The 25966-nt window shown below is 39.5% G+C and overlaps 1 protein-coding gene across 1 annotated transcript in view; it reads left to right on the forward strand.

The window, feature by feature from the left end:
• Positions 1-25966, forward strand: part of Ppa2 (pyrophosphatase (inorganic) 2) — an 84774-nt gene that overhangs the window by 51325 nt on the left and 7483 nt on the right. The window contains exons 8-10 of the mRNA XM_008841274.3: positions 17005-17132; positions 19781-19866; positions 24447-24516. Of these exons, the coding sequence (XP_008839496.1) occupies positions 17005-17132; positions 19781-19866; positions 24447-24516 (284 nt within the window). The remainder of the gene's footprint in view (positions 1-17004; positions 17133-19780; positions 19867-24446; positions 24517-25966) is intronic.

Raw genomic sequence — 25966 nt, forward strand, 5'->3', positions numbered from 1 at the left:
GGGTAAACGAAGTAGTTCTACGGACCCCTCCCGTCTCCTGTCCCCTTGCTTTCATTCCTTCCTTCTCTCTTCTGGTTGTCCCACTCCCTGCTCCTGCCTAGTTCGTACATCTTCTTCTTAGTTCTTTTGAGTAGGGGCTTCTGTTCTGAACACAGTGTGTTTATACTTCTATTCCTTAATGTATATAGTTTCTTTACTGACTCAAGTTGGTTCTTTGAAAGACAGGGATTTCTTAAACATTTCCTGATTATTTTATATTTCTTTTTAAATATTTTATATTTCTTTCTCAGTTATCCCAATAGTTCTAAGTATGGTATTTCAAGTGTTGTATTTCAAGTGGTATTTATGTTTTGAGAACTCTTTCACTGGGGAGATGTAAACATTTACCCCCTCCTTACAGAGCAACAACAACAAACCATAATAGAATTCCACCCATGCCTGCCTTGGGGTGCTGTGAGTTGATTTGGCCCACTTGCAGAGCATGGATGAGGGTTATTTATGGGATCGTAGGTGACCCCAAAGCCACCAGACCACCAGGAAGTCGCACCCCTGCATGGATGATGGCTTCCCCATAGCTGCATAGATGACGTTCCCCTTCAGTGACCATCTGTTATCTGTCTGCTGTAGCTCCCCTGAGACCAGCTAGGGCAGAATTGTATCCAGCTAGCTGGGAGGTACGGGAGAGAGTGGTTGAGATTGGGTGAGGGTGCAGTCACTTTCCTCATGCCCCTTGTTGTATGAGAAAACATCCACAGTCAACAGGCCTAATCTACAGGGTCTCTTGCAAGTGGTCAGGGCTGCTGTGATGAAGATGACGGCTGTTACGCTCAGAAGATAGTGCTGTGTAACAACTTACTACTTCATACTTGAAGCAGCTACTCTAGAGTGCCGGGGTAGAACCTGGGATGTTCAAGTTTGTTTATTCTTCTTTTACAACCCAGCTCCTCAGAGCTTCATTGTTAGTTCTGTGGCATCAGAATTTATACATTTGTCTGTGAATGTAGTGCTTGTCTGGCATGTGAGAGGCAGCTTTGTACTAAAAGAAAAAAAAAATTATGACCTTTATATTCTTTAACTATATTTTTTTGTCAGGTGTGCTGGTGTATACCTTTAATCTCCGCACTTGGAAGGCAAAGGCAGGTGGATCTCTGTAAATTCAAGGCCATCCTGGTCTATGTAGTAAGTTTTAGGCCAGCCAGGGCAACATAGCGAGACCCTGTTTCCAAAAAGAAATCTGTTTTTTTCATGTTTTGTTTTTTGGTTAAATCTGAAAATTTAAAACTAGCATTTACAAAGTTGTTATGTGGAAATTCACTTAGTTTGTCATACTGTCTGCTAAGTGATCAGTTTTGTGTGCTCTGTTCCCTGACCTGCTGCACAACTCTCACAGGGTTTCTTTGTGCTGCCCCCTGGGTTATGTTTACTATTTCTTATATTCTTCCCTTTTATTTTTTATTTATTTTTCATTGTCATTGCTGCAGAAAATTATATATGACGTTGACCCTCGAAGTCTAAAATGTCTGAAGTGCTTTTCTTTTTGGGGGGTTGGTGGGCATCTTCTATTAAGTAACTTTAACACATCTTTAAATATGTAATGCAGTAACTTTATAAGTTACTGCAATTTATATCAATTGAACTTTATCAATTCAATTATGTGAATTGAAAATTCTATCACAAGGCAGTAGTTAAGTTTATGGCAATTTAAATATTTGGCATTTGTACATTCTGGCATTTTATTTGGTTGTTTTTTATTCTTAGAGAAGTTCATACATGCATACAATGGACTGTGATCATATCTTTTTCCACCCTCATGTCTTCCGTCCAGCACCTTCTGATTCCCCCAACATGTCCTCACTCCCACTTCATGTCTTCTGTTTTTAAGTAACTCACCGAATCCAAATAGTGCTGCATATTGCTGGATTATGGGTATTCTACTAGTGGCCACACCCTCAAATAAGAGTGTTCTCCCTACTTTAGAAGCTATCACCTGCCAATAGCTCTTCAGTAAGGGGTGGGGCCTCAAGGGCTCCTCCCACCCATGCTGGGATCTGGCTGGCTTTCTTTTGTTCAGGCAACCACAGCTGCAGTGATTTCATGAGTGCAGAAGCCATGTCATACCTATGGCACGCCTCCCCATCCTCCAGTTCTTACGTTCTTCCTACCTCTTCTTCCTCATTCTCTGAGCCTGGGGGGCAGGGGGTGGGGGGCAAGCATTGATATAGATGTCCCATTTAGGGCTGAGCACTCACAGTTACTTATTCTGAGTATGTTGACCAGTTGTGAGTCTCTACATTGACTACTGCATACTGTAAAAAAAAGCTTCTAGTCAGGTGTGGTGGTGCAGGCCTAATCCCAGCACTTGGGAGGGATAATAAATTTTAAAAAATAACTAACTAAATAAATAAATAAATAAAACTACACCTATTTTGAAGATATTTTCAGATTTTCCTCAAAATGTTCACTTTTGCTTGTCATTACATGTATATCCTCTTATGCATTGATTCAATTTTTTTATTATTATTTCATGTGTATTGTGTGTATTGTCATGGGTATTGTCCGCATGGAAATAAGTGCATCTGTGTCATGCAGTGCCCAAGGAGGACAGAAGAGGGCGTTGGATCCCATGGAATTGGAGTTATAGACAGTTGTTAGCCACCGTGTGGGTGCTAGGATTTAAACCCAGATCTTCTGCAAGAACAGTCAGTGCTCTTAACTACTGAGTCATCTCTCTGGCCCCTGATTCAAACAGTTTTAAAGAGTGATTTAGTATCTACACTATGCTACACACTGCAGAGAATCACTCACGGTATGTTACCAAACTATCTAAACTCACACCTCTAATCTTACCGTTCGTTCCTGCCATCTGAGAACCACCTGCACTTCCACAAAGATCAGAAGGGAGATAATGTCTTTATCTGGATTATCTCCCCTAAACCGTAACATAAGGAAAGGAAAGCATACAATCAGCCAAGGAAATTTTACATTTATACAAAAATCAGTAACATAAATTTAACATGATCTCTTTGCTCTTATTATGTAAAAGAAAAAAAAAGGCATCAGGAAATAGCCCATGCAAACATTTTCTCCAAAAGAGAAATGGCAAAGGAGCTATGACTCTGGGATTTTTCCAAAGGAAGAGATGCATGTTCATCTGCACAGAGCTCTCACCCCAGGATGGTGTTCTGCTCCCCAGAGTTGGACTTGTGTACAACTAGCTCCTTCTATACAACATTTGAGGGAGGTGAGAACATGTGTTTTTATGCCTCATAAATATTCACAAGACTCAACAGTCATTCCCTAACAGTGCATTTCTGGACCACGTGGGGAGGTTTCTCCTCAGAGAATTAATTTCCTCAACTGTCTGTGCTTACCCAGGATCCCCAAAGATGTTCATGCTTCCCAAACTCCTATGCAGGCTTATGGTTAATGTACACAGGTTAATCAACAGTATCCTTGTTGTATTTTCCTTTTATTTTCTGTTCTCCTTTCCCTCCCATAAAGCCTACTTTTACCAAGTCCAAACCTATAAAAAAATGCACACTTAGCTCATGAAAAAAATGAAAATACACTTCAAAATTGGTATTCCCAAGCCAAGGTAATTAATTTTACATATAAACCTACATGTACTGAATTAGGAAACAGTTCAAGAAAGAGTTGGTAGCTTTTCCAAAAACATAAATATTCATTACTGGTTTATAAGACATGTTGCGTAACAATAAAATGAGCAGCATACTGGTGCCTTGTACAGAGAAGAAATTTAACTGTAATTTTTATTTAAAGCATATCACAAAGTGGCTGAAAGGACAGGTATGGTACTGAGATTGCCACTGAACTTCCAGTTCTAACACTTAATAGCCTTCCTAAGACACTTAAAAATGTGCCAGTGCTCCCAAGAAATCTGCCTCATGATCCCTTAAACTGAGCTTCCAATATGTGTGTGAGAATAGGACAGCAAATGTCATGAGTGTTTAGTTAATATGTGAGTAATAAATGTAACAAAGATAATTCAGTTCTTTTTATTGATTCAGGAGGGCAGATTAAAAATAATAGATAAAATATTTTAGAATTTAGAGTTCCCCATACTTTACCACATCACACATGACTGAAGCCTAAAAAACTTTAAGGGGTCAAGGTTCCAAAAGGAAGCAGCAGACTCCTAGTGATGGAACTCTTAATGATAGTGCATTTGACTCCCTTTGTCCCTGCTCCTCAGCTGCCTCCTCCCACACCCTCTTCCCCACACACCCATGCCTCAAGATACCCATTATTGAAATCAAAAGGATAAAGATCAAAAAGACCTGCCTTTCTATCATACATTAATTATCATTAGTTTATTACTGCCTCAGGGAAAATAGTCCCCACTCCTCACAAATTACAAACACAGCTGACTAACCCTGTATTTTAGAAGACTGAAGTGATAGAGCAATGGAGAGATCCTGGAACAAGACTAGATTGAATGGCTGAAGTTTGTTTGGGATACATTTTAGCCCCGGTGTCTCGAGTTCCTTAGCTGAAAAATGGGAGCAGCACATCTTGATTGAAGTTGTTTGAAAGTTAAAAACAGGTAACTCCAAAAGAAGCAACTGGCGTGGTTCCTAGACTTACAGTAATGCTCCACAGAGCATTACTATAAATGCTAGAGCTACTGGGGTGACAGCTGTGACGCCCCAGCCCCATACAGCGCTCGAGTGCACTCCACTGTCTTCAGTAGCCCAGGAAGGCAAATGGAACCCTCTTCTGGTTACAAGTTAGCAGCGGTGTTCTGATTTAGGACTACTATGCTATGTCCCTACACTCTTCTTGTTTCTTAAATGACAATCTTATGTTCCAGAAGGAAGAAAATCAAACACCATATTAATTTTTTAAATAACTGTAAGGGTATCAGGAGTGTTTGCTTAGAAAGTGAAATTTTAAGCAAACAAATTCACTTTCCACATGTTCATTCCTATCTTGAAAGATAATAAATTATGTAGTTTTGTTTGATTTTTAAATTTCCTAAATGTATGATGAAATTCTACATATTTGAAACACGTAAAAACTCTAGTAACTTTAAGACAAGTCTGATGATGGTCTTTGAAAAAAAGTTCTATCAGTTTAAAATAAGTCCTTTATTGCTCATTAACTTACTCATCTAGAATGTACTTAAATCAATAGACCTGCTTTGATTTTAAGTTTTCATTTTTTTAAGTATAAAATCACTTCATAGGCAGTAGTTCTTACAGGACAAAAGACAATAATTTTCACTTATTTAAAGATTAAAACAGGCTGGAGAGATGGCTTAGTGGTTAAGAGCACTGACTGCTCTTGCAGAGGACCTGAGTTCGATTCCCAGCATCCACATGGTGGCTAACAACTGTCTGTAACTCCAGTTCCAGGGGGATCTGACACCTTCTGACCTCCATGGGCATTGCACAACATGGGTGCACTTACTTACATGCAGGCAATACATGCATACACATAAAAATTAAAAAAAAATTTTTTAAAAGACTAAAACAGAAGAAATCTGCAGGTTGACAAGTTGCTAGGCCTAAATTATCTGCTCCAACCTGAGGTCCTTGAGCACTACTGGATGCTCTGAAGAGGCTCAAACATTTGCCTGGTCAATTTCTGAAGCTCTGCTTTATGGAAGGTGATTATTTAAACAAGAGAGAAATGATATAAGCCCCAGCGTTTCAATTTTCTTCAAAAGCATTGAACTTGGTTATTTGCTAACCAAGCACTATTATCTCTAAAGGGCAAGGCATTCTCCAGTAAGAGTCTGGTGCCCAGGGAGTCTTATTAACTCTTTCAGGCCATTAAGACACCATTATAAGCATTAAGTCCTGTAAGCTAATTACAGTTCATTAAATGGTCTCAGTGTTCTCAGTGTTAATGAGCCTGCCGAAGTGACCAATTTTCTATCAGGGAGTACAGGATATTTGGTTGCAAACATTATTTAGCTTTTTAAAAGACTTTCACAGTGGCTAGTCCAGTTTCAAAGATTTGAAATAGTAATGTTATGTTTTTTAATGTTTTGAAACAGGGTCTTACTCTATAGTCCAAACTGACCCAGAACTCATGGTGATCCTCCTGCCTCAGCCTCCCAAGTGCTGGCTTTATGACTGTATAGTAATATTAAAATTATAAAAACAGCTAGGAACAATAATTTTTTGTGGGAGGGGGTTGTTTTTGTTTTTTTAAAGTAAAAAATGTTCTGTGTTGCAATGGCTAGCTTGGTTCAGTCATGTCAAAGTTTAAAACTATAAACATAAAACAGAATATTACACCTCACCAAAGTCTGCATGTTTTCCTTTTCTTTCTTTTTCTTTTTTTTTTTGTCTTTTTGAGACAGGGTCTCTCTGTAGCCCCAGCTGGCCTGGAACTCACTATGTAGACCGGGCTGGCCTTGAACTCACAGAGATCCACCTGCCTCTGCCTCCTGAGTGCTGGGACTAAAGGCATGCACCACCGTGCCCGGCTGCACATATTTTCAGTAGGATGACAGAAGCAATTTCACTATAAGCAATTCCAAAATTTCCTTGAAAAAAATCACAAACATGTCCATATTAATAAAAATAAAATACAAAGTGGAGGTCAAGCTGTGCCCTGCTTTAAATTGCTCAGCGTTACACAGAACAAGAGCTTTCAGGCTACATCTTGTCCTATGTGAGCCTGTTTTATAGTGCAGCGCCTTGCTCTTCTACTTTGAGTGCAAGTGCTAAAGGCAAATGACTCTGTACCGTGTTCCTGCAGGTAAACTACCAGGACCTGCCCAGCACAAACCATGGGGTACAGAATGATAACATAAAGGAAGAAGTACTACTTGTGAGCTTGTCCAATGAAATCAGGAACATACGGCATATGTGTTCTGAAAAGCTACATCAGATCTGAAAAGATGAAGTGCATATGGCTAATAAACATAGGAAAAAAATGTGCAGCATCCTTAGCCATCAGGGAAATGCAAATTAAAACTACATTGTTGGCTCAAAGGTAAAGTGAGCGTTTAGATCAGAGTTCAGATCCTCAGCACCCACATAAAAGCCAGGTACAGCAGTGCATATCTGTAACCCCAGAGGAGCAGACCCCTGGGGCTCACTAGCCAGCCAGCCTAGCCAGTCAGCAAACTCCAGGGGCAATGAGACACCCAGTCTCAAAAAATATGGTGTCGAGTGATTAAGGAAGACATCTGATGTTAACCTTTGGCCTTCACATGCACAAACACACATGTCCATGTGTGTACACACACACACACACACCCCGCCCTCACACTACATTGAGATTCCATCTTGTCACAGTTAAAATGGCTATTATAAAGAAAAACTAATAGATGTGACGAGGATGTGGGCACAGGAACTCTTATACACCACTGGTAGGAACGTAATTTAGTTCAGCCACTATGGAAGTTGGTATGGAGGTTCCTAAAAAACTAAAAATAGAACTATCATATCACCTTACTAGAACTCCTCCCTGCTCCTCAGAGAAACCAGGCCTATGAGTTGATCAAATACACTAGAACAAAGAAGGATGCAACTTTCTCACCTGACTTGTATAAAAGATTCCTATCTAGGGGCTGGAGAGATGGCTCAGCAGTTAAGAACACTGGTTGTTCTTGCAGAAAACCTGGGTTCGAATCCAGCACCCACATAGCAGCTAACAACTGTAACTCCAGTCCCAAGGGATCTGACACCCTCTTCTGACTTCCGCGGGCATTGTATGACACGGGTGCACTTACCTACATGCAGGCAATACACACATTCACATAAAATAAAAATAATAAATAAAAATTTAAAAAAAGATTCCTATCTAACACTGGGCCCAACAGCACCCACTGACTCATCATCAAGCAAATGGCTGAGCACATCACAGGATGGCCATGACTCCCAACTGCCCAAGGATCTTGCTTGGTCTGATCCCCTGGCTTGATGCAGCCCACTTGAAACTACAACTAGTTCAGACCCTCACCTTGGCAGCTCTGCCCCTAGACAACTCTGTGACTTGGTTCCTTTATGTTCAAATCCTCTTGACCGCTTGCAGTGACTCTTTGCATCTGTGCCCACTCTCTGCCTTTACCTTGGTAGGTAGAACCCTTGCAACTCTGTGGCCATTTGAACCCTATGCTGTCTTGTAATCCCTGTATCACTGTGTGGAGTAGTGTAGTGTCTGATCTGAGAGTTACTAACATTAGTAATTAAAATGGGAATGAAACAAAGAATTTATGGCTGCAATGGTCAGAAAATCAAGAGTACTTGCTGAATTAAAACCAACTAATCTGACCTAACTTGTGAACTTGGGAGGCAAAAGCAGGTGGATCTCTGTAAGTTCAAGGCCAACCTGGTCTACATAGTGAGTTTCAGGCCAGCCAGGGCAACATAGTGAGACAGTGTTTCAAAAAAATAAAAAAAAAATCTAGTTTTTTCATGTTTTGGATGTGGCAAAAGGAGAATTCTTATAGGCACCTGGTGGGAGTGTAGACTAGTGCAGTAACTTTTGGGAATTAGTAATGAGAGTTTCTCAGAAAACTAGAAATGGAACTGCCATATGACCCAGCTGTACCATGCCTGGGAATGTACTCAGTGGACTTCACATCCTGCTACAGACACATTTGCATATCCAGATTCAGTGCTGCCCTATTCACAACAGCTAAGAAAAAGAATCAATTTAGATGTCCATCAACTAATGGACTCAGAAAATGTGCTGCGTGTGTGTGTGTGTGTGTGTGTGTGTGTGTGTGTGTGTGTGTATAATGGAATATTACTCAGCTGTAAAGAAAAATGAAATCATGAAATTTACAAGTATATGGATGGAACAGGAAAAAATTATGCAGAATGAGGTAGCTCAGGCCCAGCAAGATAAATACCACATGTTCTTTCTTATATGAGGACCATAGCTTCAAATCTTTTATTTTTTGTGTCTAACTTGGAGTACAAGTGGAAGCCAGGCAACACGAGAGGGGCCACTGATGTGTTGAGGGAGGGGAATAGTGGAAAGTGGAGAGGTGGAGCACTGGAGTGAAAAGGCTTAAGCAGAGAAGGGCATGGGAGAATAGGGGATATGGGGGTAACCTAAAGGAAGGGTGTGTAAAAAGTTATATGGAAACCTACTGTCATATAACCTAATTAAAAATAGGAGCAATTAATAGACTATATGGGATAATGAAAGAAGAGTGGAGGCTAAAGGGAGTTAAGTGGTGAGGTGGGTGAGAAGGGGGAACATGCAGGCTAATCAAAACTAAGGATGCAGGAAAAAGCCTTATAAACCTGCTGGTTAGTATTTCAAAATACAATTCAAAACAAAAGTTAGAACAGAAGTACCCTTCATGGGTAGATAATGCCATTCCTAAAAGACAAAAAAATTGCAATGCCAGGATAGTTCCCCATGAGTAATTGGTCAAAGAGGCCCCAGAGGTCTCTAAACAACACAGGTTGGTGCCATTGCCCTTGGTTACCCACCTTATCTACATAGTAAGACCCTATTGCTGAAGATATCACACACTTGACTGCAAGTCTTTGAGAAATCTCAAACCAACAAGGAAATGCTCTCCCCACCATCTAGCTTTCATAGTGCCAAAAGGTGCCATGCAGGCTACTGGGGGAAAAAAAAAAGACATCAGTGATCTTACCTAGCACTAGACACTGCACATTACAATACTGACATGCCAGACAAGATGTGTTCACTGGTGCAATAGTGGCATGACTATTATGGGGTAACCAAATGCTCCCTGAGTGGATTTGGAGTCCGCTCCATAGGAGGGACTTTCATGTCTAGTACTGTAAATGTGGTCAAAAGCTCACGGCTGGGGAGATCATAGGCCCTTGGGGGTAATTTTTTCAACTGCTGTCTCTATATAAGTATTTGTGTTTTCTACCCATAGATTAGTGCTGCTCTTTCAGCCTTGGTCAGAGAAGCGTCGTTTTTTTTGCATGGGGGGGATGTTTTTTTGAGACAGGGTCTCCCTGTAGCTCCAGCTGACCTGGAACTCACTTTGTAGACCAGGCTGGCCTTGAACTCACAGAGATCTGCCCACCTCTGCCTCCCGAGTGCTGGGATTAAAGGTGTACACCACCACGCTTGGCTTTATTTATTATTATTTTTAATTTCTGTGTATGAGTGTTTTTCCTGCATGTATATAAATGCACCCATGTCATGCAGTGCCCATGGAGGTCAGAAGAGGGTGTCGGACCCCCTGAAACTGGAGTTATGGATGATTGTCAGCCACCATATGGGTGCTTGGATTCGAACCTGGGTCCTCTGCAAGAACAGCCAGTGGTCTTAACCACTGAGCCATCTCTCCAGCCCCTGTTGTAGTTCTTTCTTAAGAGTCATGTGCATACACTTTATTTTCATATATGTGGCATGTTAAACTTTGTCAGCTCTATGTCATTGGTAGGTCAACAACATGCAGTCTGATTACCAAGTTGAAATCTCTCCGATCTGTTCCCACCTTCCCATTGCCTCCGTTATGTCTTTCTTTCCCATTGAAGTACTGTTAGCATTTCTCTGCTCTCAGCTTCCTAGAACTAAAATTTATCTTCTGCATTGCTCAACTGACTTTAGAGAAATCTTATTTTAAAGAAAAGTAGAAACTCTTCCAACTCTCTTTACCAAAAAACCCCCAGCAAATTCTCTACCTTGGTAAAAGCCATTTAATGCTCTCCATCCTCCTGTTTCCTGACACTTGCCCTGCATAAACTGAGCTCCTACCACACTCAGCACCCCCACCTCCTAAGTATGCCAGACTGTTTTGTATCTTGGTGGCTTTCCAGCTCCTTCTCCATTCATTGCTGAAGTCTTTGTCTGCATAGAAACAACTGCTTATCTTTTGAGAGCTGGTCTAAATGCCATCTTGTTGAAATGACTTTGGTTCTCTATGGCAAACATCATCCCACCCCCCACAGCAGTTTGTTTAATTCAGGTAAATGTTTAATTTCACATATTTATAATTTCTTTCTGCATCTGTCCATCTTCCTAGATTGTGAACTCTTGAAGGACTAGGACTTTTTGTTTTGGGTGGGGGGTTGTTTGTTTATTTGAGACAGAATCACCTGTTTCTCAAGCTGGCCCCAAACTTGTTAGGTAGCTGAGGATGAACTTCTGATCCTCTTGCCTCTGCCTCCCAAGTGCTTGGATTAAAGGTGCACACTGCCACACCCAATTTGTGCAGTGCTAAGTCAAACTTACAGTATGCTAGACAAGAGAGCTCTCTACCAACAGAGCTGCATCACAAGCCCCACTTTATTCTTTTTATTCTGCTTTATTGTATTTACATACAGACTTAATGCTTTGAAATATGTAATTTAAGGAGTTCTGACAACTGCATATGGTTGTCTAACAACTGGTATAGTCATAATACCAAACATTTCTACATTTCCACAAATTCCCACATGCCACGTATAGTCAGTGAGGCCCTTCATCCTGTCCTAAGCCCTTCAAACATTGGTCTCATTCCTGTCATAATGGCCTTCTCTACAGTTTCCCTACACATGGAGTCTGGTTTTAGTGGTCCATTGGTGGCCTTGGTGTGTGAAGCATGGTGATGATAATTATAAGCTAGTATTTTAAGAAGCTGTTGAACTGTTTAGCAAACAGTATTGTTTGCCTTTCTGTGAGCAGTGTTTGAGAGAGCAGCCTCCAGCCTCCATCCAGGCTGTGCATCTTTATTACACTTTAAAAATCAAAATAAAATGTTCTTTTAAAAAATTAACAGAAATATATATACATGCACATTTGTATCTATTACTTTAAATTTATACCATTTCCATTTTCATACCCAAACACTTAATTCCTTCCTAAAGATCTATAGTTCTGAGTTTCTATCTGGCATTATTTCTTTTCAGCTTGAATGTGTTAGCATTTCTCAGGGTCCAGTCCTGCTGATGATGAAGTTTCTTCATCTCAATTTATCTAAAATTATATTTTCTTGCCTTTATTTTGGAAATGTAGTTTCACTGGACATAGTATTTTGAGTGAAAGTTTTTTACCATTAAGCTCCTTATAAACATGGAGCTTGCTCTCTCCCTCCCTCCCTCCCTCTCTTTCCTTTGTGTCTAAGACAGTAGCCGTTTGTATTATTATTATCTTTTATAAAAAATTGTTTTCTAAAGCTTTACTCACTTTTTAAATTTTATGTGTGTTTACCTGCATGTATGTATGTGTACCACATACATGCATTGCTTACAGAAGCCAGTGTCAGATTCTCTGGAACTTGAGTTACAGGTGGTTGTTAGCTATCATGTGGGTGCTGGGAACTGAATCCAGGTCCTCTGCAAGAACAGTCAGTGTTCTTAACAGCGGAGCCATCTCTCTAGCCCAAAAGTACTGTTTTTCTCAGACTGTTTTAAAGAATTTCTTCTTACTTTTGGATTCCAACTATTTTTTTTCTATGCTGTGCTAGGGTGTCCTTTCCTTTGCAATTATCTTGCTTAGGTTATGCTGAACTTTCTGGATCCATTGCATCTGAGAAATCATTTAGTTATTGTGTATTAGTTACTTTTCTGTAGCTGTGAATAGAAACACTGGCCAAAACAAAGGAAGCGTTTATTTGAGCTTACAGTTCCAGGGGAATTACAGTCCATCATGGTGGCTGGAGGTGGCTGAAGCCAAACTCTTACATCATCACCCAGGCACAGGAAAGCAAGAGAGCTACTGGAGATCTGGCAAGGCTTAAGAACTCCCTAAGCCCACCCCCAGTGACGTGCCTCCTCCAGCATAGCCACACCTTCTGAGACCTCCCTAAACAGCACCACCAACTGGGGACAAAATTTCCAAACACTTGGAGCCAATGGGGGACATTTTCATTCAAACCACCGCAGAATTGTTTGACATTTTCTCACTCATTTTCTTACCTTCATTGGGAGACTGTGAGACATGTATTTTAGGTCACTTTTTGTCCTTTCCCTGATCACTGAATCTTTTTCATTAGAGAAACTTTTATCTTTGCTATTTCTTAGACTAGTTAGTTAATTTCTACCGATAGGTCTTATAGGTTCCTGATATTTATTATTTAGCAGTCTCATAAAGCTGATTTTAAAAACTTAGGGTGATACAAATTTTGGTGACTGCTTTTAGTTTTTCTGTGATTTAGATTTTCACTTAGTGTTACAGTCTATCTCCACTCTTTGATATTTTGACTCATATATAAGTGTGATATTTACTAGCTTGTTCTTTTAATAATTAGAAATTCCTCTTTTCTGCTTTCTGAAAATATTCAAAATCTAGCAGTTTCTCACCACCTCTGTACGCTTGCATTAATGTAGGTGTAGGGCTGCATCCCTTACTTGGTCTCTTGCTTTACTTTTTCTCTCTATAGGGTAGATGTTTCTCTACATGACACATGGAGAAATTCCCTACAATCTGTACTTCTCTGTCTTGAACCATACCAGAATAAAAGTCCACAGTGTGGTCCTGAGAGTTGTGTGTGGCAGGTGTGTGGCTGCTCCTCTTGTCTCCCAGCTCCTCGGTTCATCCAGCTCTAGCCAGAGGACTTTGCTCTTCCCTTCCTCAAACCTCAGAGCACACGTTTACTGCAGAATTTTTTCCTTGTTTGTCTTCCTGCCTGAAAAAAACACCCAGAAACCTGAATGAGTTATTTCTATAGTTCATTCAAGACTCTAAATGTTTTACATGGGGTTGACTTCTGTTGTCCAAAGTGCTTTCCCCTATGCATTGTAGATTTTTAGTTTTTCTCTAAGTCTGTTACCCAGGACTAATTTGTTGACAAATATTTTTAGTAACTTTATCAAAACATTCAAAAATAATTTCAGAGAACCCAAGACATTTTTAATTGATTAATTCACCTAATTTACCTGATATTTAGTTAAATTTCATAACTGTGACAGTAGATGTAATTGTGAAAATGTTTCAGAAATAAATACACCTGATATTTGGCAAAGATAAACCTAATTGATGGTAGCAGATGTGTGGGCTTCCTTCTAGAGTGTTCCATCAGACTCAGCACACACTGCACTGGATGTCAATTAAAATAGCTTAACTGGTAATCTAAAACAGAAGCTGAAATAAATTTAGCTTTATTTTATAAAAAGTCATTTCCAGGTGCTCACAACTTAGGTTGGAGTAGTTCATCTCTGAAATAAATGGTATGATTGCCAAAGTAGAAGCTATCATGTAAAATTTGAAGCATAGGACTAGATGAGTACTATACAAGTGCTACTTAAAGATAGTGCATGCCATATAAATGCATTAAGTAACGTTCTGCAGATGGATAGTGATGGATAGAAGTTATGGAGAAACATAATGCCACTGAGTTAAACGCCCAAGATGACTACAGTAGAAAACACTGTGCCATGCGTATTCCGGCACAGCAGAAGAAAACTTACAAGTGCATTTATTGTTAATGTGGATAACATTTTTGGACAATGCAAGATAGAAGAAAAACAGAAGTTATGGATTTAGACAAGTTGGTTTTGTTGCTGTTTTTTTAAAAATATTTTATTTGCCAGGCATAGTGGTGCAAGCCTTTAATCCCAGCACTCGGGAGGCATAGGCAGGAGGATCTCTGTGAGTTCAAGGCCAGCCTGGTCTACATAGTGAGTTCCAGGCCAGCTGGGCTACAGGGAGACCCTGTCTCAAAAACATACACAATAATAATAATAATAAAATAAAAATATTTTATTTATTTTTATTTTATGTGTATTAAGTGTATTGCTTACATGTATATAAGTGTATCCATGTCATGCAGTGCCTGCAGAGGTCAGAATAAGGAGTTGGATCCCCTGGAATTGTAGTTATAGATAGTTGTTAACTGCCATGTGGGTGCTAGGATTTGAACTCAGATCATCTGCAAGAGCAACCAGGGCTCTTAACCACTGAGCCTTCTCTCCAGCCCTGGAGAGATGTTGTTTTTGAGACAGGGTTTCACTATGTAGCCCTGGCTGACCTGGAACTCGCTATGTAGACCAAGCTGGACCCAACTTGCAGAGATCTGCCTGCCTCTGCCTTTCAGGTGCTGGGATTAAAACCTTGTGTAACTGAGCTTTTAGAAAATGTTAAAATGCATGCCTAAAATTTTGTCTGTGTTTTGTGTTATTTGTGAAAATGCAGATGTTCTCTCCTGGGATATAATTAATTGAAAATTGAAAAGCTTAGCTTGTATTGGAGATTTGTAGTTTTTATTGGCATCCTTAAATGTTTGACTCTTTAAAAAATTACTGTTATCTTAAAGGTTCCCTTCATAATTTCTGAGGAAAGAGCTTCCTGTACTGAAAGAAGTATTGAATAATTAGCTTTTTCTTTCTTTGAAGTCAGTGAGTTAAATAACATTAATCAAACATGATTCTCAACAGTGGAATAGAGCGATAGATTGAATAAGGTGCAAAGATAGCCATCAATCAGATTGACATAATAAATTATTTTGGACTTTAGTTAAAGTACATTTCTAGTTATTTATCTTCATTGGATTAAAAGCCCCCCCCCCCTTTGCACTGAGCTAGAGAAATCCAGAATTAATTAATTTGTAACGATATTTTATAATGCTTGAAATGCTTATTAGAGTCTCTGGGACACAACAACGGATTCTAAAACCCAAAATGCAATGTGTAATATTGAAAGGATGTACTCTTTACAACTCACTGACAAAGCATAGTCCATAACTTAATATGTTGACTCTGATCAATGAAGCAGGCGTGGCCTGTATTTCCTTTTGGTTAGTTGTAACACTGCTAGGTTTTGTTGCAAAATATCTTTGATAGATGGACAGTCATCGTATCATTCCAAACTTTAAATCTGAATGTGTCATACTGGACCTCCTCTTTTCCCTGGGCACTACCAGCCCCCCCCCCCCCCCCCCCCCCACCCCCTCTGTGGTTAATTATCCAGGGGGTGCGGCCCCAGGCTCTGGAGTGCTATGTCTGGATAACAGGTTGCAGGCCAGTGTGAAAAGCAAGAGAATAATGCTTGTCTGTTTGGCCAGAGATTACAGAATTCTTGCCTTTCCCTGTCAAGCAGGTCCTCTCTGGATTATCCCTATGTGTACATCATCTCCTGGTTTTTAGTAATAACTTTGCAATTTTTCAGATGCTACCAAGTCTGTTTGTTATTTGTTATGACATATTGTACATCAAAGGACTAGCCTAAGTTTTCCTTCAGTCACAAGTATTTCTTATAGGCTACATTCTTAAAGGCTGCATTCCCTAGGGACCTCTTTGAAGAAAGGATTTATTAATCTTAATACAGTTACTTTATTTCCAATTATATTCTAGTGAATGTTATCAAAAGTAAACCCTGAAATCACTGATGAATCTGAGTGATTATTTTGTAACGTTAAGGTGCCATCAGCCCGTGTAAATCCCGACTTGCCTTCTGTCTTTCTCACTTTGCTTCATTTTTCTGATGGGACTTTTTTGTTAGTGAACATATTAGTTTGTCTGCTTCTCCACTGTGTAAGCCACAGTAATAGGGGTGGAGTCTGATACATGGTGAGAATTTCCTCAATATTGGGCAAAAGTACCCTAACTCTTTCTCATCCAACCTTGGTGCATTGTCCTCTGGGCACTGCTCTCACCAGATCCTGATGGTGTGACTTTGCTTGTTTAAGCCCTTCCATTACCAATCAGATAGTATCAGTCCTTCTGGAAGTATATGTGCCTCACTGGCCTGGTCCACTTAGGGTTGCTGCCTCCCTCTGCACCCTCTCCTGACTCCCCTGTTCTAACCAGGCAGAACTACCTATGTTGTTTCCTGTAATACACTCCCTGGCTTTCTGTGTGCTGTTCCTTCTTCCTTCCCTCTCTTGTCTGCCTGCTGATGAGACTCACTCATCTATGGGGCTTTCTTTCCTTCCCTCTTGTATAGTATTGCCCTTCCCATGTGTGTATCTGGGAAAACCTCATGGCACCTTATTACCATTTACTGTCCATTTTCTCTGCTGTCTAGCCCTGGGAACTTGCAGACAAAAAGAAACTTGTATCTGTCCATGTACATTGCCTGAAGGGGCTTAGTGAATGTACTTGTACCACTGAGTGAAATGGATTTTGTTTCTTCAGGAATGTATTTTTGTTTCTTCTCTCACAGATATTGATGACGTTAAGAGGTTCAAACCAGGTTACCTGGAAGCTACTCTTAATTGGTTGAGACTTTATAAAGTACCAGAAGGAAAACCAGAAAACAAGTTTGGTTTTGATGGAGAATTCAAAAACAAGGTAAAAAGCCTGTGTTAAAATGTAACGCCTGATGTCTGTGCACCACTCATTTACCTCAGATGATTTTATGTAAAAATGGCATGAAGAAGACAAAGTATGTTTTACTGACTTACATATTTAAGGACATTAGCATTAAATTTTTTTCAGGAGATGTAAGTGAATCAACAAGGCTGATCTACATGTAGTTCATCTCAAAATGAAGGACTGCTGTAGTTTAACTTTGCAGATTGTGGTGAAGAAACACCCTCCATTTCCTAGTTTGAAGAGGCTGTTTGTTCTTAATGGAAACCCATCCAAGATTCCCACCTGACAGTTAATTCTGTCATGACTCAATGAAGTTACTTAACAATTAAGAAAACATTTGAATTTTCTTACTGTCTTGGGGTTTTTCTATGAGAATGCCATAAAACTTCCATAAAATGTCTCTGATCTAATATGACACAAACTTAGAAAATGTGCCAAGGAGTTAAAGTCTAAAATATGGAATTTTTTTAAAAAGCTCTTACCACTAAGTAAATTGCACATGCTTAGCCATCTTCTAAGTGGCTATTTTGCTATAGCCACATATTTTACTGTATGTTTCTAAGCGAAATAAAGCACTTAATGTTCAAAGTTTATAGTAGGAGTTTCTCCATATGAGAATTGACTGCTGGACTCTATTTTTTTAAAAGTCTCCTTAAAGGAACCCTTAATGTCATGAGGCCCTTGTTTAGAATTTTAAGTACATTTAAGTACAGCATAAAGCTATTATTTTAGACTGCATTCTCTTAAAAATGGAGTGTTGGAATTTTTTTATTATTATTATTTTTATTTTATGTCTGCATATATTGCCTGCATGTAGATAAGTGCACCCGTGTTGTGCAGTGCCTGTGGAGGTCAGAAGAGGCTGTCAGATCCCTTGGGACTGGAGTTACAAACAGTTGCTAGCTGCCATGTGAGTGGCGAGATTCAAACCCAGGTCTTCTGCAAGAACAACCACTGTTCTTAACTGCTGAGCCATCTCTCCAGCCCCAAAAATGGAGTGTTGGAAATTTTTATAACAAATTATCTTTTTCCTCACAATATGTTATAATTTTTTATTTGAAACAATAGAAATTATAAAATGTGCACACACACACACATAACACACACATACATACACACATACATACAGAGTCTCATATTGCCTCAGACTCAGCCTACCAATTCATGACTTCATGGAGTCATGGAGCCAGGTATTTTTTTGTGTTTTGTTGGCTTTTAACAAACAACAGCTCCTTTTTTTTTTTTTTATCTTTTTGAGACAGGGTCTCCCTGTAGCCCCAGCTGTCCTGGAACTCACTATGTAGACCAGGCTGGCCTTGAACTCACAGAGGTTCACCTGCCTCTGCCTCCCAAGTGCTGGGATTACCACGCCCAGCTATACAACAGCTCTTTTTTATGTGGAGACTGAATCATTCTTTCAACCTCTTCAGAAAAATAATCATTTTATGAATTGCTTTTTGCCACTGCCATTTCAAACACAGAGCCTAACTCAAGAGCATTTAATTGTACCTCTTTAATATGGTTGAAAAACTGGTTCCCATTTTTAAGGTTTTCCTGCCGATTGCTTTAAGTGGGTACTGGAATTTACTCCAAAGAGTCACAATTGTCAAATAATTTTAGCTAAAGAGCTTCCCTTGTATTATCTATATACTAAATGGTTTCTTGCCCTCCATTTTAAAAGGAAGTCCCAACACTGCCTCGTTGAGAATTCAGCCATTCTCTTTCTCTTAGTTCCCGGTAGACCTGAGAGAACTTTTATTTTACAAGTTAAATTTCCATTGTGATTCTATCTTAGAACCCAAGATTTTTTATATTCTTCATTATCAGTATAATTAGTTGCAATTGAGGAGAAAAAAAAAAAAAGCTAGTATGACTTAAATAATAAATGAGGACTCTTCCTTAAAAAGGAAAACAGCATTTTGGGGAAAGACATCATTAAAAGAATTTTCTCTTTTGAAGAATGAAGTCAATTTTCATTAAATAGTCTTATTAGGTGTATACCTCTCAAAATTTTTTTTATTGTTGATTGTACAGTTTTAGACATCTTATGAACTGTATTGAGGAAAGTTGGGAAAATGCTAAGATTTGCCACCTTCAGACAGTGAGTCATCCAAAAATCACTTTGCAGTTAGATGTGCAGTTATGTGATGATGGGATAAACGGGCTTCTTCCTTACAGGCCATGGACTAGGCTAAGCACTTCACATGCATCATCTTATTATTCAATAACTCTGGTTTGATCAGAGATGGGCGAACTGTCTCTTTTTAGGGTCAGATAGCGTTTTCGACTTTACAGATCGTGTGGCTCCCTCACAACTACTCAGTACTGCCATCTCACTAAAGCATCCATAGGCCAAAGATGGCAGCCCATATTTGACCCACAGGCTTCCATGTGCCTACCCCTTTTATGGATCCCCCTCCCCCATTTTGTGTCATTCTTCAGAATAGGAAGAGGAAGCTTAGTGAGATTAAGTGCCTGCTTAGTACCACAGCTGGTTGACAAGGAAGCCCGGTTTTATGATCCATTGCCTGATCTGGTACTCTTTAACAGGTTACTTCACAGTGAGGTTAGTTCTGTGTCAGTCTAACAGTGTGATTGCTGTGTCCTTTTTTGGTTGGAACTAGGCTTTTGCTCTTGAAGTTATTAACTCTGCACATGAATATTGGAAAGCAATGCTTATGAAGAAATGTGAGAAAGGAGCTATAAATTGGTAAGAATTTGTCTCTTCTATGTACAGAATGTTACTGTTAATTGTTACTAAACAGCCACATTACACTGTTCAAATCTCAGAGTTTTAAAGAAGGAAGTTAAATTATTTTTCATCTAAAAATTGCAGAGCAACTGTTTGGTGATCGTTGCTCAGTGTTGGCACTATGAAGTTAGGAATCCAACATGGGTCCCTTCATCAAAGGATTTATATTTCAGTAAGAGACACAAGTAAACAAATACTTCAATAAACTGAGACAAAGATGGAGGAAAAAACCAGCAATTTTCCAATATATAAATACACGGTTATTTCCTTTACCTCAAAACTACCACATCGTATTTTTATTAATACTTTGAGAATTTCATCCAATGCATTTTGATCATATTCACCCCCACTCCTCTAACACCTCCCATTTTTTAAATAACCCATTGACTCCGACTTGTGCTGCTGATAAACTCTGGGTGTGGGGGCTGTCCACTGAAGTGTGGTGGTCCCTACCTCTGTGCTCCATCTCCTGGGCTCTTGCATCACTGCTGTACACACCCCAGAGCACACTTGGGTCTTATAGTCTGTGCTGCAGACTGAATTTGTGCTTCTGCACACTACAGCAGGACATCATGCAGAAGGTACAAGCTTACCAAGTAAAGAACTGTATTTTCAAGTTTTCCAAATTAATTTACGTCTTGAAATTGTTTTCTTTTTACCTTCCCAGAAGAAAGTACATTTAATTCATAGAAAATACCTTTTTAGGGCCAATGAGATGGCTCATCAGCTAAAGTGCTTGCTGTACAAGTCTGGTGACCTGATTTTTATCCCTATAAGCCATGTAAAGGTGGAGGGAGAGACCCGACCTGTGACCTGTGGATACGTATGCATCATGGCACATATGCCCTCCCCCACTCTGCACATATACACACAATAGTAATGAATAACTTTTATGTACCGATAGTTCCTGTTCTGTTTTATATACCCCACACACTCTAGAGGCCATAGTCCAAAATCATTGTCAGTCTTGCATCTTTATATTTTCTCTCTCTTTTGTTCTTGACTGTGTTGCTGTGGAATGGAAAGTCTTGGCAGCCTGTACCCTGGACACTGCCTTTGAGAATATCATGAATGTGAGCCTTTCTCTAAGTTGAGACTAACTTGAAGAAAATAATTTTCCATGTATTAAAATCCCACATTACTGACCCTATAAAATTCATTGCTTATATGTATTATTTTCAGATAATTATTTCTTTTTTATCTTGTCAGCTTTTTTACTGTTATCAGTTTATTAATATGTCTTTTTATTTCTAAATGCAATTTGTGTTTGTTGTGTAGAGTTTTTGATACTGATGATTATTTGCTCGAATGCCATGTCTGTCTGCCTGGCTTGGTCAGAAAGATTGTCCATGTACCATTTATAAATTATTATAAGTTTATCTATTCATTTGTTTTTTTCAGAGCTAGGGAATTTATAAATTTAGAAAAAATTATTTAGTTCTTTAATAAAGCAAAGAAAGCACATTATTTTTGGCTCTTTTTAATCACATTTTTTTTGCAGTACGTACCACCACCACAGTGATCTTTAGTGATTATGCTGTGTAGGCTGTGGTCACTTTGAAAGCTAAAAGGACTCTATGGGTCAGTGTTTTATCTCCAGCATCTGGAAAAAAATCCTTAATGTATGATACAATTTTTGAACCTGCAAATAAATATAAATCAATGTGAAATAAACTTTTCTCTTATTTTGAGATAGGGTCTCACTACATTCCCTAAGTTGGCCTTGAGCCTCTCTGTACTGGGCAAGACCTGAACTCGCAATCCTTCTCCCTCACCTTCCTAAGTAGATAGTATTACAAGCCTGCACCACCAGGCTCATCTAAACAAGCATTTTTACATGACATACAGTTCAGGAGAAGTAAAATGCTTCTTGCTAACCTGCCTGGGACTAAAGCTTAAAGCATTCACAGTACAAATTACTTCATAAAATCCTAGTGATTAAAATAAGTATTGGCTTTTTGACTAATTGTATTTCCAAAGTGAAAAAACAGCAGAGCTACTTGGCTTCTAGTGCCTGTCAAAATATTTTATTGGAAATTTAAAAAAAATTATTCTGTTTTAAAATTTTATCCTACTGCTTTAATATTGCTCTTTTCTAAACCCTGCCTGTGGCTTCCCTCTGTTCTTCCCTTTGTTCCCTTGTTTGGGTTACTCTCTGTGGGGGTTATCAGGTTTAACAGGTTAAAAAATACACATAGTAAAAAAAAAAAAAAAAATTGGGAAAGCTGGGTATGGTGGGGCACACTGTTAGTCCCAGCACTCGGGAGGCAGAAGCAGGCAGATCTCTGTGAGTTCAAGGCCAGCCTTACATAGTGAGTTCCAGGCCAGCTGGGATGACAGGGAGACCTTGTCTGAGAAAGACCAAAAAAAAAAAAGAAAGTATGCATAGGTAATTTTGATTTTCATGACAGTTTTCTTAAATGTGTGTTCCTTCTGATTTTTGGAAAATAAAACAGTTTATCTGCATTCAGATTTGGCCATCCCGTGTTCCATCTGGTAGTCTCCTTAGAGAAGCCTCCCTTTTGTTCTTACCTCCAGTTACCCAGGCGTTACAAGCAAAGCATCTTTTACAGAAAAGCCTCATGTACAGTAATTTAAAAAAAAATAATTTTGATTGATTTTATTTTGTGTGTGTGTGTGTTTTGCCTGCATGTATGTAAGTGTGCCCATGTCATGCAATGCCCACAGAGGCCAGAAGAGGGTGTTAGATACTCTGGAACTGGAGTTACGGATGGTTGTTAGCTGCCATGTTGGTGCTGAGAACTGAACCTGGGTCCCCTGGAAGAGCAGTAATTGCTCTTAACCATTGAGCCATCTCTCCAGCCCATGTGCAACAAATGTACTGTTGTGCCTTGCTTTCTTTGGACGACTGGCACTTAAAACTTTGCAAGGTCTAATTTCTGCCAACTTCCTGTTATTTTTTTCTCTCATTTGAGAAACATCTGGCTTTACTTAGGGCCTCCACCTTTTCTTCAATTTTTAAGCTACTTAAAGAAGAGCTGTGGAGAAACAAAATTTTAGTAAAGAAAGTTATAAGTAAAATATAATGCCACCTTTCATCAAGATTTTCATGCTGAACCACGAGTGATGGTGCACAACACCCCAGTGAGTAAGAGACAGGTGACATAATGAGAGACCGTCTCAGAACACAAATCAAGCTTGGACTGCCGAGACAGCTCAGTGGGTAAAGGCACTGGCCCTGAAGCCTAGTAACCTGAGTTTGAGCCCCTGGATCCATGTGATAGTAAGAGAGAACCAACTCTCACAAGTTGTCCTCTGACTTCCACACACATGCTATGTGGCATGTACACATGCACACACACGCACACACAACACTCACTCAAATAAGTAAATACATATATGCATAACTACATAAATGTAATAGTAATAATAATAATAAAAACCTTAGGAGACATTTTTTTGAAAACCAAAGTTCCACATAGAGTTTGTATGGAAGCCCAAATGACCACTCTTTCATGACTTACAGAGAGATACATTTAGAAGATAAATAGGTAAATGGATGGCTTCTTTATAGACCTTACCTAACAAATTTCACAAAATTGCAAAAACAAATCTGATAGTATGTATCTATTTGAGGAAAATGAAGTGTTTGTAGGAGACGTTTCCCTTTCATTGGAAAAGGGACTTTGGTCTTCTTATCTCCCTCCTTTACTCATGCTTTCTACTTCCATTTCAATCTGTCAGTTTTTGGGTGAAATTTTTCAAACTCAGCCTTACTGTGTGTGAGAGGATTGGTGCCTCTGCTATCACCTGGGGAGCAGGGCCTGGGCAGCGGTAGTGTGCTTTGCAGTTACAAAACAGGTAAGGGCTTGTCCTAGCCAAGCACTTACCAATCAGAGAAGGAGCTGTGGCTGTTACTCTGCCTTCCTGACTGGCTGTACTTGTTTGTTTGTTTGTTTGTTTGGTTTTGTTTGTTTGTTTTTGGTCTTTTTGAGACAGGGTCTCCCTGCAGTCTCAACTGCCCTAGAATTCACTATGTAGACCAGGCTGGGCTTGAACTCAGAGATTCACCTGCCTCTGCCTCCCAAGTGCTGGGATTAAAGGCGTGTGCCACCACACCTGGGAATGACCCTACTTGTAAGAAAAGCTTTTGTGTTTCCTGTAGTTTGCTCTTCTCCTGAATCTTCTGTCTCTCTGAGCAAGGGAATCTACAGCCTCTCTCCAGTTACAGTGTTTATTACTTAGAGGAAAATTTTCTGGATAGTCCCATTCAATATGTTGACTCTGATACTTCAGAAAAATGACATGCAGTTTAATGTTACTTATATACACACCAGAAAATTATTTTGATTTTTATATTATTTTAAGCTTGTTTTAATTGTGGAGAATGCAGTCTTATGTGGTATTCTATATTTGCAATTTTGCCTAAAAGAATGTGCAGTGATTCTATGCTCATTCTGTTTGTCATCCACTGGCACAAGTTACATAGGCAACAAGGGGCATTTGGAGTTGGTTTTCTTTTGGTAATTGGTCTTTTTTTTTTTCTGGTTTTAATAGCCTTGTCTTTTCTTCTCCAGCACAAACGTGCAGGTGTGTGATAGCCCTTTCCACTGCACTCCAGAGGAAGCAAGATCATTTGTCGAATCGGTAAGGAGCAAATGTGCAAGGAACCCTGTGATCATGTGGCGGTGGGAGAGCACTGCAGAAACCCTGACGTGTGTAGCACTGGAACATGTCCAGTCCTTTGGGAAAACATAAAGCTAAAAAATGATGTTGAAGCTACTGTTTTTTCAATGGAGAAATTAAGTCAAAAACTTTTAAAATCTTGTAGTTTAATTCTTAAATTCTGTTTTCTAGTTTCCCTTACATTATCAGTTCATTGGTGTCCATGTGTATTCGCTCACCCCTGTGGTCTCTGTTCCCATGGGCTGTCACTCAGCCGTCCCCTTTAGAAGAACAAGTACATTTTGCCTCAAGGGGACTGAGGTATCATAACTGCCCTTTTCATTCCCCTGTAGTTCACCCACCTCAAGCTTTCCTTCCCCAGCCTCTGAGGAATCCTTGGACTTTTCTGTCTTAGTGATAATGCTGCACTGGAGGCAGTGGAATTAATCAGTATACCAGTGCTTAATTGGAGAACACTAAACAGGAAAAGTAATACTCAGGTAATTAGATAATTGAAGGTCACGTTGTAGTTGGGGAGATAAATAAATTTATGAGCAAAAATTTCAGTAGGTAGTAAATACTGTGAAGAAAACTGCACAGGATGAGGAGATAATATTCAAGGGTAGGATGGGAGTTGTTATTGAGAAGGCCAGGCTGCTCTTCTTGTGTCTGCCATCATGCTCCACACGTATGTCTGGGTCCCCCATGTCTTCTCACAAGAATCAAGTGATTCCTGGCCAAGAAACAAAAGCCAAATCGGCCTGTTTCCCAGTGGGTTCAGATGAAAGCCAGTAACAAGATCAGGAACAACTCCAAGAGAAGACTCTGGAGGAGACCCAAGCTGAGTCTGTGAAGATTCACACTGACCGTTTAAGCTCTATCCTGGCCAAATGGAACTGAGAATTTTTAGCCTGGAGATTTGGTCATATTAAATTAGGAATCTGATTTGCTTTTTTATCTGCTCTGCATGAGTGAATTGATTGGTTGAGTAATAAATATGTAGAACCTTTAAAATTTTTTTAAAAAGAAGAAGGCGGCCAGGCTGGAGAGATGCCTCCACGTGATGATAAGAGTTGTGCAATTTGGGAGTCTTAGATAGACCCACTGAAGAGATACTCCAGTTACCTCACCTGCATCCCTGTTCAGCATGGAAGAAGCCAGAGTGGTCTGCATCCCGATTCCCTATCTTCAAGTTGGGCAACCTCTTCAGAGGATGATGTGATAAGAATAGGAGGTAGGAATTGGCTAGGCAGTTAGGGAAAAGACCCCAAAGAAAAGTAGTTTCTTGGCTAAAAGTCTAAATTTCCTTGGGCCTCTTAGCAGCATACTCTGTTCCAAAGGCCAGAAATGTCAAAAGTATTTAGGGAACTTGTATCTAATCCTTAAAAGATTTTAGGGTTACCTCTTCAGAGGGGGGAATGTTAGAGTAGCC

The sequence above is a fragment of the Nannospalax galili genome, unplaced genomic scaffold (assembly GCF_000622305.1).
Source record: "Nannospalax galili isolate Female #2095 unplaced genomic scaffold, S.galili_v1.0 scaffold41, whole genome shotgun sequence".
In the NCBI taxonomy this organism is placed as follows: Eukaryota; Metazoa; Chordata; class Mammalia; order Rodentia; family Spalacidae; genus Nannospalax; species Nannospalax galili.